The 14211-nt window shown below is 49.6% G+C and overlaps 1 protein-coding gene across 5 annotated transcripts in view; it reads right to left on the minus strand.

The window, feature by feature from the left end:
• The window catches only part of RGS9 (regulator of G protein signaling 9), a 100215-nt gene extending 87108 nt beyond the window's left edge, over positions 1 to 13107 (minus strand). For 3 of the 5 annotated variants that reach the window (XM_033183932.1, XM_033183935.1, XM_033183931.1), the window contains exon 1: positions 5961 to 6220. In XM_033183932.1, the coding sequence (XP_033039823.1) occupies positions 5961 to 6017 (57 nt within the window). In that variant the 5' untranslated portion in view covers positions 6018 to 6220. Of the gene's footprint in view, positions 1 to 5960; positions 6221 to 7690; positions 7802 to 8981; positions 9059 to 12980 lie in introns of those variants that run through there. The other 2 variants (XM_033183933.1, XM_033183934.1) reach the window with 2 other exon arrangements.
• Between the last annotated feature and the right edge of the window lie 1104 nt (positions 13108 to 14211).

Genomic DNA, 14211 nt, shown 5'->3' on the forward strand with positions numbered 1-14211 from the left:
GGGCAGGTGGATCACCCGAGCTCAGGAGTTTGAGACCAGCCTGACCAACACGGTGAAACTCCGTCTCTACTAAAAACACAAAAATTGGCCAGGTGTGGTGGCAGGTCCCTGTAATCCCAGCTACTTCGGAGGCTGAGGCAGGAGAATCACTCGAACCCGGAGGCAGAGGTTACAGTGAGCCGAGATCTCACCACTGCTCTCTAGCCTAAGCAACAGAGACAGACTCAAGTCAAAAAAAAAAAGAAAAAAAAAAAGGAAGGAAGAAAACCAGTGGCATAAAAAGACCAATGCTTAAGTCTCACTTCCAGGCCAAGTAAATCAGAAACTCAAAGTACGGTGAGTTGATATTAACGTTTTTTAAAGTGCAGTCCAGGCCGGGCATGATGGCTCAAGCCTGTAATCCCAGCACTTTGGGAGGCCCAGACGGGCGGATCGCGAGGTCAGGAGATCGAGACGATCCTGGCTCACACGGTGAAACCCCGTCTCTACTAAAAAATACAAAAAACTAGCCGGGCAAGGTGGAGGGCGCCTGTAGTCCCAGCAACTCGAGAGGCTGAGGCAGGAAAATGGCGTAAACCCGGGAGGCGGAGCTTGCAGTGAGCTGAGATGGTGCCACTGCACTCCAGCCTGGGCGACAGAGCAAGACTCCGTCTCAAAAAAAAAAAAAAAAAGTGCAGTCCAGGTTGAGAATTACTCATTCCATCTCTTACCAGAATCATCTTTCTAGCTTATAAACCAACTCATCTTATTCATCCCTGATTTTAAAACGTCAAACAACTTCTCATTAAACACAGAAGTCATTAAACTCTGTAGCATGACCTAGGAGGCCCTCCAGTTCTAGGCTTTTCTTTTTGTTTGTTTGGTTGTGTGTTTTTTGTTTTGTTTTGTTTGTTTGTTTTGAGACTGAGTCTCGCTCTGTCACCCAGGCTGCAGTGCAGTGGCACGATCTCAGCTCACTGCAGCCTCTGACTCCTGGGTTCAAGTGATTCTCCTGCCTCAGCCTCCCGAGTAGCTGGGAATATAGGCACACGCCACCACGCCCGGCTAATTTTTGTATTTTTAGTAGAGACAGGGTTTTACCACGTTAGCCAGGCTGGTCTTGAACTCCTGACCTAGTGATCAGCCTGTCTCGGCCTCCCAAAGTACTGGGATTACAGGCGTGTGCCACCGCACATGCAGTTCTGGGGCATTCTTACCTACCAGCCTTCCCCTCCATCAATGCGAAACTCACTTCCTGCACACTTGGAGCCAGCTCTCCCGACCCCCAGGCAATCTCCCAAACCACCCTGCTACTTTACATGTCCATGTTTTGTATTGCCTAAAATGTCACTCATTTCCCCAACCTCCTGGCCAAAAACTACTGACTTCTTATCATTCGACTCCATTGCAAGCCCCCTTGTGAAATCTGTCCTGATCCCCCGTGATCCCAGATAGAACTGACCACCCCCTGCTTGGTGTTACATGTATCCTCTAACAATGACTGTCACAGCCTATGGAACAATTCTTGTCTCCTTGTTTACACATCTGTCTTTCCCCACTAGACTCTAAGCTCCTTGGTGCTCCCAGGACCTGGCACAGCATCTAGCCCATAAGTGCCCAGTTATGTGTCTATATTGAATGAAAGAACATTACAAGCAAGAGATACCAAACTCTGCCTGAATATCCTCAATATTTCTGCTTCTGCATTCCTTTCTCAGGCAAAAAGAGCTGCCAGAAGCCACACAGGAAAACAAAGCTGCCTACCAGAAGGCTTCCCCAAGAAAGTCCATCCCATGGTGAATCCCAAGGGCGGTGGTGGTACTGGCTCGGAGGGTGATCTGGCAATTGCAGAGGGGAATGGGCCATCCCCAGAACAAGAGTCCATGGGTGCTGGAACCACAGGAGGCCACCTACCTGCGTTCATCTGTCCACTGTGTGCCATCAGCTAATTCCCCAGCAAAGCCTCTGCCTCTTTCTACCACATCTTAAACGAGCCCAGGCATCAGAGGTGGGCAGCAGCATGGCTGGTGGGCATGCTGACCCATGGTTGCATTGAGACTGAGATGGAGGCATGAGTGTGAGAACCTCAGGAATCGCACAAGGGCCTTTCTGACCAGCATGGCTCTTGCTGGCCCCATGACAGCTGTCATTTCTCAAGAGGCTGTAGCTGCAGGGGCACAGAGGATCCTGAGTGAACTCTCTTAGTTCAGGGAGAAGGCATCCCACCCATTCCTCTGGCTCACATCAGTGGCCTTTTTTTTTTTTTTTTTTTTGACAGAATCTCTCTGTCACCCAGGCTGGTGTGTAGTGGCATGAACTTGTGAACTCAAGTTACTGCAACTTCCACCTCCCGGGTTCAAGCGATTCTCCTGCCTCAGCCTCCCAAGTAGCTGGGATTACAGGTGCCCACCACCACGCCCCACTAATTTTTATATTTTTAGTAGTCACAGGGTTTTGCCATGTTGGCCAGGCTGGTCTCAAACTCCTGATCTCAGATGATCCACCTACCACGGCCTCCCAAAGTGCTGGGATTACAGACATGACCCACTGCATCTGGCCCACCAGTGGTCTTCTTAATTTGCAAATCTGCCATATCACTTGCCCATTCCAATTTCTGTAGTGGCTCTGTATGAGATAAAACCAAACCTTTCAAAGGTCTTGAAGGCCCATATGCACCTGCTGCCTCCGCCTTCCTTTCCAGCTTCCCACTCCCCTTGCACTTCAAAATCCATCCATTACAGAACATGGCCCCAACCTCCCTAGCTTTCCCATGCCTCTGTGCCTACACTGTTCCCTCTGCCGGAAACATCTTTCCCTTCCTGCCTGGAAACTCCTATGTATTCTTCAGGTCTCAGCTCTGTGTCCCTAAGCACATTGAGCTGGGCTTTCCCACAGCCTCCACACTCTGCCCTACATCATGGGAAAGCTCCTGGCATTGCATCACCACTTGTGACAGACAACGACCACTCCTGTATTTCTTCCTGGTTTCACACCATCTAGTGCTGCATGACTGGCAAGCCGCTTAGCCTCTCTGAGCCTCAGCTTTCTTCTTTGTAAAATGGTGACCATAACCTCCAGCTTATGAAATAGATGAGATAATGCACATAACGCCCCTCCCCACCCCATCGCGGACACAGCATACTTCATCACATGCACAGAACGAGTGGTGAGTGACAGTTGCACCCAGATCCACACTTTTTAGTTCCAGGCCCTTCTCCAGAAAGCTGGACATAGAATGCAGCTGGGTTTTCATTAAGGATCGCCTGGCACAGGCTCTTGAGGCCTGTTCTGCAGAATTTTATTCTGTCCCCTGCTCCAAGGAGCTCTGTGACATGACCAATACATACACAGATATACAGGATAATAGACAGGACCCTCGCCAGCACAAGGTCTAGGGAAAGAGCAATGCTAGAGGTGCAGCAGGGTCTGTAGGGCACAGAGAAGGGAGCTGTCCTGCCCAGGGGCATTAGGAGAACCAGTCTTCATGGACAAGGTGTAGCTGAGCTGGGCATGGGAAGAGAAGTGGAGCTTGGCAAGCGAGAGGGGGAGAAAGGACTTTCCCAGCAGAGGGACCCTGAGGCATGAAAGGGCACGGGTTCCTAAAAAGGAAGGAAGTCCTCGAGGCAGGAGCCCAGGGGTGCCTGTGGCTGCTTTGTTGTTTCCCAGAGGGCAGGTGTGGAAGGCAGGCAGGCAGGAGGCAAAGCCAGGAAGATGGTGGGAGCGGGATCCTGGGTAGCCAGGGTGCTCAGGGGAAGGTTGGACTTTATCCTGGGAATGTGGGAAGCCAGTGGAGGGTTTCAGGTCAAGGAGGTCGCCATTGATTTGGGGGGAAAAAACTGTGTATAGGAAAGATGTCATGGGGGGGAAGTGGGGTGGAAGAGGCGGAGCTGGGATGCAGGAGGGGAGGTTAGGGTAGAGCAGGGGTAAGTTAGGATGAAAGAGGAGAAGGCTGGGGAGGAAGAGGACAATGGGGTAGAGGAAGGGGAAGACAGGGTGGAGGAAGAGGAGCTGGGGTGGAGAAGGGAAAGGTGGGTGGAGTGGGGAGAGCTGGGGTGGAGGAGGGGGTGCTGAAATGTAGGATGCAGAGGTTAGGGTGGAGGAAGGGAGACTGGGGTGGAGGAGGAAGAGTTTGGGTGGAAGAGGGGAGGCTAGGGTGGAGGAGGGGATGCTGGGGTGGAGGAGGGGGAGTTTGGGTGGAGGAAGGGAGGTTAGGGTGGAGGAGAGGGAGTTTGGGTGGAGGAGGGGAGGCTAGGGTGGAAGAGGGGATGCTGGGGTGGAGGAGGGGATGCTGGGGTGGAGGATGGGGAGTTTGGGTGGAGGAGGGGAGGCTAGGGTGGAGGAGGGGATGCTGGGGTGGAAGAGGGGATGCTGGGGTGGAGGAGGGGATGCTGGGGTGGAGGATGAGGAGTTTGGGTGGAGGAGGGGAGGCTAGGGTGGAGGAGGGGATGCTGGGGTGGAAGAGGGGATGCTGGGGTGGAGGAGGGGATGCTGGGGTGGAGGATGGGGAGTTTGGGTGGAGGAGGGGATGCTGGGGTGGAGGATGGGGAGTTTGGGTGGAGGAGGGGAGGCTAGGGTGGAAGAGAGGATGCTGGGGTGGAGGAGGGGTGGCTGGGGAGGAGGAGGGCAGCCTGGGGTGGAGGAGAGACTAGAGACCAAGACACTAGTTAGAAGACCAAAGTAAAGAGAGGAGAATCTACTAGAGAAGAGTCGTGATGGAAAAGAATGCCAGAGATTCAATAAACAAATTGAATATCTCCAGACAATTACTCTCTGAGCCTCCAAGCCAGAGCTGTCCTGCCTGGGAGGAGGCAGTCCTAGGGTAAATCCTGGAAGATGATGTGTGGCTTTCAGATAGCTGACTTAGGCAGCTTCTTCTGCTTTTAGTAACTGGTATCTGCAATACAGGCTCTCAGGGTTCTTTCTGAGGGAAACAACATCCAGCCTGTCTGCTTTATGGATGATACCCACACCTCTACTACCCAGGAGATGAGCACGAGCATCTTGAAGTAGGTGGACCAAATGCAACCAACTGTCCCGGGGTCCCCAGGACTGTCCTGGTTTTAGCACTGAAAGTCCTGGGCAAATCAGGACAGTGGTCACCGACTATACCAATTTGCTGAGCTCCAGGGCCTCAGGGAGAGCCCAGCTAGTCACAAAACATTCAACTAATTCTACTTAACAAGCTAAGCCTAAGAAGATGGACGCTACGCTGTGAAAAGTGGCTATAGGTGGGAGGAAGGACAAAGACGTGACCCGGGACCTAATCCTCCACAGATCTCTTCTGACAGTGATTATCTCAGAAGCTCAGAACTAAATGAGCCACTTTGTCCCCAGACACATCACCCCACAGGTGCATTCCACCTCCCACATGTCCATCCTGTGTGCACACCCTGTGCCCGGTCACTTTGTCTGGGAAAGCATTCACAAGGGAAGCGAAAAGGTTGGGACTTCTGCCGCCAGCACAGACAGCGGGAGATGCACAGACAGACACACTCAAATGAGGGCTCTTGGGGCACTGTAAGTGGGGTGGCCCTTTATCCTACAAATCACCCTGTTTTCATGGTCTATGTGTACACACACACACACACACACACACACTTTAAAATAGTGCAGTTTTGGATCAGAAAATAAAGGCAAAAAATGGTAATGTCACATCTGGTCGTCTTACAACAATATCAGCAGGCTGTCTCAAATCTGCCACAGCCTGAACTGAACCTGCCTTTCCCGAGTAACAGGTTGTTTTCACCTCCCGCAGACCATCGCGCTGGCTTCAGATTCTCCACTACAGGCAGGGCGCACGAAAACCTAATTATTATAGTCATCAATATCGACACACACAGCAAAGAAGTAACTTAATAAAATCGAGCAGCACAAATCGACCCAAAGGAGTGCCCTCCACTCCTGCCCCACGTGTCCTCGGACGCCTCGCAGATGCGGTCCCCGGCCCGCCTCCCAGGGCCCAGGTGAGGGGCCAGGGTTACCTTTTGGAGAAATGCCATCCTCGGCCTGTACTGCTGGCCTTGGTGTCGGATTGTCATCTTGGCCCCTGGATGGATTCACAGCCAGAGCACCAGTGGGAGACAAGAGGAGAAGCCCCCCAAGTTCGAAAGGCAGCCTGGCTCGCCCCAGCCCTGGGCGTCGACGGGGAGGCGGCTGGGCGGGGAGGGCGCGGGCCGGGCCCCCCTGACTCTCACTAGGCGCCGCTGACTTGGAAAGCAGCTGGAATCCGCGCCAGCCAATCCGCGAGCGGCGCCGCGGGCTCATTAGCATGCGCTGCGCGGGCGCCCACCTGCCGCCAGGGGGCGCTGTCCAGCCCTCGCCGGGACCCCGCGGAGCAGCAGGTGAGACCGCAGGGCAGGGCCCCGGAGGAGGAGGAGGAGGAGGAGGAGGAGGAGGGGGGGGGAGGGGGGGGGAGGGGGAGGAGGAGGGGGGGGGGGGGGGGAGGGGGAGGGGGAGGGGGAGGGGGAGGAGGAGGAGGGGGAGGAGGAGGGGGGGGGAGGAGGGGGAGGAGGGGGAGGAGGAGGAGGGAGGAGGAGGAGGAGGAGGAGGAGGAGGGGGACCTGGCGGGATGAGCGAGCCTTTTAACTTGGGGCGGAGTTATGCATAGAAGTGACACAAAGAGCCCTCACTAATGCAGCACGGTGGAAAATACAGACTTGCCCATTTCAGCTCTGCCACTAACAAGCCGGCAGGCCTAGGTAAGTTCCTTACAATCTCTAAGTATCGATGTCCTTCACTCAAAAGTAAATATTGGAAAATGGGATCATAATATCAACAGAAAAGGTTGCTATACCATTTTAATGAGGAGATGTGTAACACAGTGCTTGGCCCTCAATAAATGCTTAGAAAAAAAAATTAGAGGTGGCGATTTATTGACCGAATAGCAGAAGAATTGCTAACATGTGGGTTTAAAAAGAGAGAGCAAAGAAGTGAAGAAGGAACAGGGGAAGGTTGTAGTCCTCACCGGGCTAGCTGTCTGGCATTGAGCGAATTATGTTTTACTTCTCTGGTTCTTAGTGTTTCGGTTAGTTGGTTGGTTGGTTTGGGTTTGCTGTTGTTGTTTAACTTTTTTTTGAGACAGGGTCTTGCTCTGTCACCCAGGCTGGAGTGCAGTGGCGTGATCACGGTTCGTTCCAGCCACAACCTCCTAGGCTCAAACAATCCTGCCACTTCAGCCTCCCCAGTAGCTGGGGCCACAGGCACGCACCACCACATCCAGCTAATTTTTACAAAAATTGTTTGTGGAGAGGATTTCACTATGTTGCCAAGGCTGGTTTCAAACTCCTGGGCTCAATCGATCTGCCCACCTCGGCCTCCCAAAGTGCTGGGATTACAGGAGTGAGCCACTGCAGCTGGCTGGTTTGCTTGTTTTAATAGACTTTATTTTTTAGAGCAGTTTTAGGTTCACAGCACAACTGAGCAGAAGGTATAGGGACGTGTCATATATCCCCTCTCCCCACACACGCACAGCCTCCCCCATGATCAACATCCTCCACTGGAGTGGCCCATTTGTTACAACTGATGAACCTACATTGACACCACATTATGTCAGCATTTTCATCTTGAGAAAAATGCAAGGATGAAGCCTCTAAGTTACTATCAAGAGCCCTTCTGCTTTCTCATATAAAGCACTTTCTCTTAAACATACTCGATGGTTATTGAGTGTAGCAGATAAAATGTTTAAGTTGGAAGAAAACAAGAAGGCATTTACCTCAGAAAGGCATGGTCAACCAATGTCCCTTTAAAGCAGTGGTTCTTGGCCGGCTGTGGTGGCTCACGCCTGTAATTCCAGCACTTTGGGAGGCCCAGGAGGGTGAATCACTTGAGGTCAGGAGTTTGAGACCAGGCTGGCCAACATGGCAAAACCCTATCTCTATTAAAAATACAGAAATCAATCAGCATAGTGGCGCAACCTGTAATCCCAGCTACTCAGGAGGCTGAGGCACAAGAATCACTTGAACCCAGAGGCTGCAGTGAGCCAAGACTGAGCCACTGCACTCCAGCCTGGGTGACAGAGTCAGACTCTGTCTCAAAAAAAAAAAAAGGCCGGGCACGGTGGCTCAAGCCTGTAATCCCAGCACTTTGGGAGGCCGAGGCGGGCGGATCACAAGGTCAGGAGATCGAGACCATCCTGGCTAACATGGTGAAACCCCGTCTAAAAAACTAGCCGGGCGAGGTGGCGGGCGCCTGCAGTCCCAGCTATTCAGGAGGCTGAGGCAGGAGAATGGCGTGAACCCGGGAGGCGGAGCTTGCAGTGAGCTGAGATCCGGCCACTGCACTCCAGCTTGGGAGACAGAGCGAGACTCCGTCTCAATAAATAAATAAATAAATAAATAAATAAATAAATAAATAAAGCAGTGGTTCTTATCCATTCTCACAGGTGATATTTACCTGTAAGAATCTGATGAAAGCTATGGACGCTCAGGAACGCACACACACACACACACACACACATGCATACACACACATTCACACAACACTGACTGAAGTTTGCAATTTCAAGAGGTTCATGCCTGGGCCCTCTTGTGCCTTTTCAGGAATCCCTGATTCAGAGCCTCCAATTTAGAGGACCCTGGACCCTGCAGAGATCCATCCATGCAGAAGACCAGAGATTCTGCCAAGCAAATGGAACCATTGAGAAGTATGCTCCTGGTGTGAGCTGAAATCCTAAGAAAATGCTGGAATATCTTGATGTTTTTCTCATAAAGCATCTTTTGAGCCTATTGTCATACAGAGCACATGCTGGGATCTAACCAAGAAGATGAGCTATGAAGTTCCTTCCAACTTCAGCATCCCTTATCTCTAGAAACCCTAAGCATCAAGAAGACAAGTGGCTTTCCTAAAATGAAGGATGAGAAAAATTATTCAGGAGCAAAGAGAGGCAAAAATACAAAGCGCTTTGCTCACTAATAGGATAGGAGAGGCCTCAGTGCCTGCCACTCTCCTCCCCACCCCTTCTGTCAGGCCCTGCTCTCTAAGCAACTACGTTTTGTGGGACCCACCTTTGCTCATTGGACTAGAGATGCTGGGCATGGGACCCAGAGGCCAGTTCCCCACACGATAGGACCATGATGTGGATCTGAAAAACGGAGAGGAGCTTGTTAAGATTATTACCTTCACAAATGTCAGCTTGAGTCAGATAAAGTCAGGGCCACAGGAAGCTGAAACCAAATGCAAGCTGAAGTTATGAGGAAGGCAAAATGAAAGGTGAGCAGAAGAAGCCGATCAGAAAAGGGAGGCAAACAGGCTGGGCACAGAGGCTCATGCCTGTAATCCCAGCACTTTGGGGGGCCGAAGCTGGTGGATCACCTGAGGTCAGGAGTCCGAGACCAGCATGGTCAACATGGCGAAACCCCATCTCTACTAAAAATACAAAAAAAATGAACTGGGCATGGTGGTGCATGCCTGTATTCCCAGCTACTCAGGGGGCTGAGGCAGGAGAATCGCTTGAACCTGGGAAGTGGACGTTGCAGTGAGCCGAGATTTGCACTCCAGCTTGGGCAACAGAGAGAGACTCTGTCTCAAAAAAATATACATATAGGCTGGGCGCCGTGGCTCAAGCCTGTAATCCCAGCACTTTGGGAGGCCGAGACGGGCAGATCACGCGGTCAGGAGATTGAGACCATCCTGGTTAACATGGTGAAACCCCATCTCTACTAAATAATACAAAAAACCAGCTGGGCGAGGTCACGGGCGCCTGTAGTCCCAGCTATACGGGAGGCTGAGGCAGGAGAATGGCATAAACCCGGGAGGCGGGGCTTGCAGTGAGCTGAGATCCGGCCACTACACTCCAGCCTGGGCGAAAGAGCGAGACTCCGTCTCAAAAAAAAAAAAAAAAATATATATATATATATATATATATATACCTATATACATATAAAAGAAAAGAAGAAAAGGAAGCAAACAAGCTGAACAGAGAGCAGTGGAGGGGCCATGACACAGACAAGCCCCTCAGATTAAGTTGGGTCAGTGCCTTCCCAAGGGCAAGGGTGTCTTCAGGAATCCTCCCACATTGTCTGAGTCTTTATTTCTTGCAACTGAAAGAGCCTATCATGTAATATGGTATTCAAAGTTTCATGCCAGTGTCCTGGGGGAAAAAAATTGATTTAATTCATTGATTTATTTAATCAACAAACATATTGTTTGCCAGCCATTGTGGCAGAGTCTGGAATTCAAAGCAGAATATGACTCAGTCCTTTCTATGAGAATAAGACCAGAAAAATACAAATATAAAAAAGGAAAAAAAGAATGTGATCCAGTTCCTGTCTCAAGGAGCTCAGAGTTTAAAGTGGAAAAAGAATATTTTTTTAAAAAGTTATAAAATAAAATCTATGTGTAATGAAGATGTAGTCAGCGCAATACAGGATTTTGTGGAAAGGCACCTCACCCAGCCTGAATGGAAGAGAAGATCAGGAAGGCTTCCTGGAAGAGGAGTCTTAAAGAAGATAGGAAGTTAACCAGGTGTAGGGGCAAACAAAGTTTCCTCACAGAGAACAGCACAAGAAAAGGTGCAGAGGCAAGGATTAACATAATTTGAGGGTGATGACTACGAGTTTGTTGGACACAAGGTCAAGAAGTTTGGAGGGGTCAGGCATGGTGACTCATGCTTGTAATCCCAGCACTTTGGGAGGCCGAGGCGGGAGAATCACCTGAGGTCAGGAGTTCGAGACCAGCCTGGCCAACATGGTGAAACCCCCGTCTCTACCAAAAATACAAAAATTAGCTGGGTGTGGTGGCAGGCACCTGTAATCTCAGCTACTTGGGAGGCTGAATGAGGCAGGAGAATCACTTGAACCCAGGAGGCCAAGGTAAGCCAAGATCACACCACTGCACTCCAGCCTGGGTGACAGAGACAGACTCTATCTCAAAAAAAAAAAAAAAAAAGTAAAAAAAGAAAAGAAAAATTTAGAGGGTTGGGTCAGGGATTAAATGGAAAGGGACATAAAAAATGTTTTATATCTTGATGGGAGTGCTGGTTAAACAGGGAAATAAGTTTGCCAAAACTCATCCAACTATTCTTAAAATTAGAGCATGTAATTGTATGTAAACTGTACCTTGAATATAAACTTTACCTCAAGTAAAAGGTTGGCCGTGTCATCTCAATGCTTTGGGAGGTTGAGTCGGGTGGATCACTTGAGGCCAGGAGTTTGAGACCCAACCTGGATGACATAGTGAGATGCTGTCTCTACAAAAAAGTTTTAAAAATTAGCCAGGCATGGTGGTGCGTACCTGTAGTCCCAGCTGCTGGGGAGGCTGAGGCAGGAGGATCACTTAAGCTGAGGATCACTACTGTACTCCAGCCTGGGTGACAGAGTGAGACCCTGCCAAAAAAAAAAAAAAAAAGGCCAGGCACAGTGGCTGATGCCTGTAATCCCAGCACTTTGGGAGGCTGAGGCGGGTGGATCACTTGAGGTCAGGAGTTCAAGACCAGCCTGGCCAACATGGTAAAACCCCGTCTCTACTAAAAATACAAACATTAGCTGGGCATAGGGGCAGATGCCTATAATGTCAGCTACCCAGGAGGCTGAGGCAGGAGAGTCGCTTGAACCCGGGAGGCAGAGGTTGCAGTGAGCCGAAATCGTGCCACTGCACTCCAGCCTGGGTGACAGAGTGAGACTCCGTCTCAAAGAAAAAAAAAAAAAAAATTGACCAAAAAAAGCAAATAGTTCTTGCAATAAACCAGTACTAAAATTAAATCCTCCTGTGACTCTGACTGAGTCAGTAAATGGACATTCCATTATCATCAACATCAACATCATCATCAGTTTTGTGACTAGCGTCCTCTGCATCATTATCAACAAAAGCGTGTGATTCAGACCCTACGTGGAGTCATGCTGCCCTGGGTATTGTACAACATGATCTACATAGTCCTGGACCTTGTTCCCTGTAGGCTAAAACCTCATCCCAGTACAATCATGTGTTCATCCAGACAGAACACACAAGCAGCAGTGCCCTTTAATGTCCAGGTCTAAGATCATTTCAATAAAATATCACAACACCCCTAGTCAACCCAATAATTTAGTTCAGTCCAAGCGCTGCACTAAAGCTTAAAAGGACATGTTGCCTGCCTTTGTGCCCCTCTCAAAGTCTGGGAAAAGAAACATAAACTTAAATAGTTCATTTGGACATGATGGATGTTTCAGATCGCTGCCAGGCCAAGACTTCCATGAAGGGACTTCTTAGAAGTGTGGCAGGATTAAAGGAGCCACTAAGGTTTGTTAAAGATCCCAGGTAATATAATAGCGACCATGGGAAGCTGTTATCCATTATCTAGGCATTTAAGGATGGAAAGCCAGAGCCCTGCTGGGAGAGGGGGCTGTCATCTTGGAGGGAGAAAGCCTGAGGGAGTACATACCCCGGCTCTCTCTCCTCCTGCCCTCCATCTCCTGTTTCCTCCCAGTGTTCAGTCTTGACCCAAATCCAGAGGGCAAGGGGTCTGCAGTCTTTTAAAGTTAGCCTCCTGCAGTGCAGAGGCAGAGAAGGGCAAAAATTCTGGGGGCTGGAAAGGACACAGGGGAGTCACACTGTGAAGAGGCAGCATATGGGTTAAATGTCTGTGGTAGTGTGCACGCCCAGATCTCGGTCTCAGAGTTCATCCTCTGTCCCCAAGCGCTTTGGACAACTCAGGTATAGCACCTCCCACACCTGCACAAAGAGACATATCCCTGACCTGGACAGAAATGGTGTCGGGTTCATCTGACTCCCAGAGTCACTGCCCATCCTCTACCCTTGCTTACGTTTCATCTAATTGTCTTGTGTGCAAGTATTATAAGTGTATACTACATTTGCAATTCTTAAAAAAATCATACAGAGAGAAAAACCTTCAGATGCATGAATGTTTCTTCTTAGGTCCTTGTAGCCAATACAGCATGAAGACATACTCTGGTGGGAAACCAAAGGGCATTATTTTCCACGCTGAGCATATCAAGCCAGCTGGGCAGAGTCTCTATGGGTCAGCCCAAGTTCAACAATAAAAGGAAGTGACGGTTGGACACACCCACGTTTATCTCTGCACTTTCACGTTCTCCACAAAGAAGCCATGTTGGACCTCTGGAAGCTGGCCAAACCTGGTAGCCCTGGGTGTTTGATCAGGGAAAGAAGGAGAAAAAGAAGAGTTGGTACTTCCTAGAAGGCTTCCTGCCTCTTCCTCATCTAGGGGTTGTTCAGAAACTATTTCAACCTAGTGGGGACCACCAGCTACCACCACAAACCACAGTCCTATCATAGAAACCTGGTTCCTCTCAATTTTTTTAATCCTAAATTAAATTCACTGGATGCATCTAGAAAAGATATTTTCACATGCATTGCTCGAGATGAACATAGCAAAAAAAGAACAAATCACACCTTTCTCTGTTCCCCACCCCTTCCCAATTCTGTAGGGTACACTTCCATCTAAGGACCAGGTCAGATTGGAACTACTGAAGGGCATTTGCTACTTGTTTTAAGGGTGTTATTATGTTTTATTATAGAAAATTTAGAAATACAGAGTTTTTAAAAAATGACAGTATGGGAAAAGGTACTTTTATGACTTAGAATAAGCTTTGCTTTTAAGATAGTCCTGGGGCTAGTGGGGTGTGAAGACGACACAGCACAAAACAGGTGCCCTTGTCCCTCCGCTGCCTCTGACCAGATAGGAGCCTTTTGTTCACAGCTTCATGGAGCATAATCGGCATACAATAAACTGCACATATTTAAAGTGTGCAATTTGATACGTTTTGGCATATATATACACCCATGAAACTATACACACAATCAAGATAGGGAAATTATCCATCATCCCCCAAAATTTCTTTGCACCACCTTCTGACCTTCGCCTCCTCCCCTACACTGTCCCCACATAACCACTGACCTGCTTTCTGTCACTATGGATTAGTTGGATGGGTGACTTTGTTTTATTATTTTTTTTATTTTTTAGCTCTGTCGCCCAGGCTGGAGTGCAGTGGCACGATCATAGCTCACTGCAACCTCCAACTCCTGGGCTCAGGCAATCTTCCTGCCTCAGCCTCCCGAGTAGCTGAGACTACAGGCATGCACCACCATGCTAGGCCAATTCTTTTATGTTTTGTAGAGACAAAGTCTCGCTGTGTTGCACATGCTGGAGTCCAAATCCTGGGCTTAAACGATTCTCCAGCCTCAGCCTCCCAAGTAACTGGGATTACAGATGTGTGCCACCACACCCAGTGAGGATGGGTGACTTTGATCAAGTTACCTAACCTCTCTGATTCTCTGGTT

Source organism: Trachypithecus francoisi, unplaced genomic scaffold (assembly GCF_009764315.1).
Source record: "Trachypithecus francoisi isolate TF-2019V2 unplaced genomic scaffold, Tfra_2.0 Lachesis_group20, whole genome shotgun sequence".
Classification (NCBI taxonomy): Eukaryota; Metazoa; Chordata; class Mammalia; order Primates; family Cercopithecidae; genus Trachypithecus; species Trachypithecus francoisi.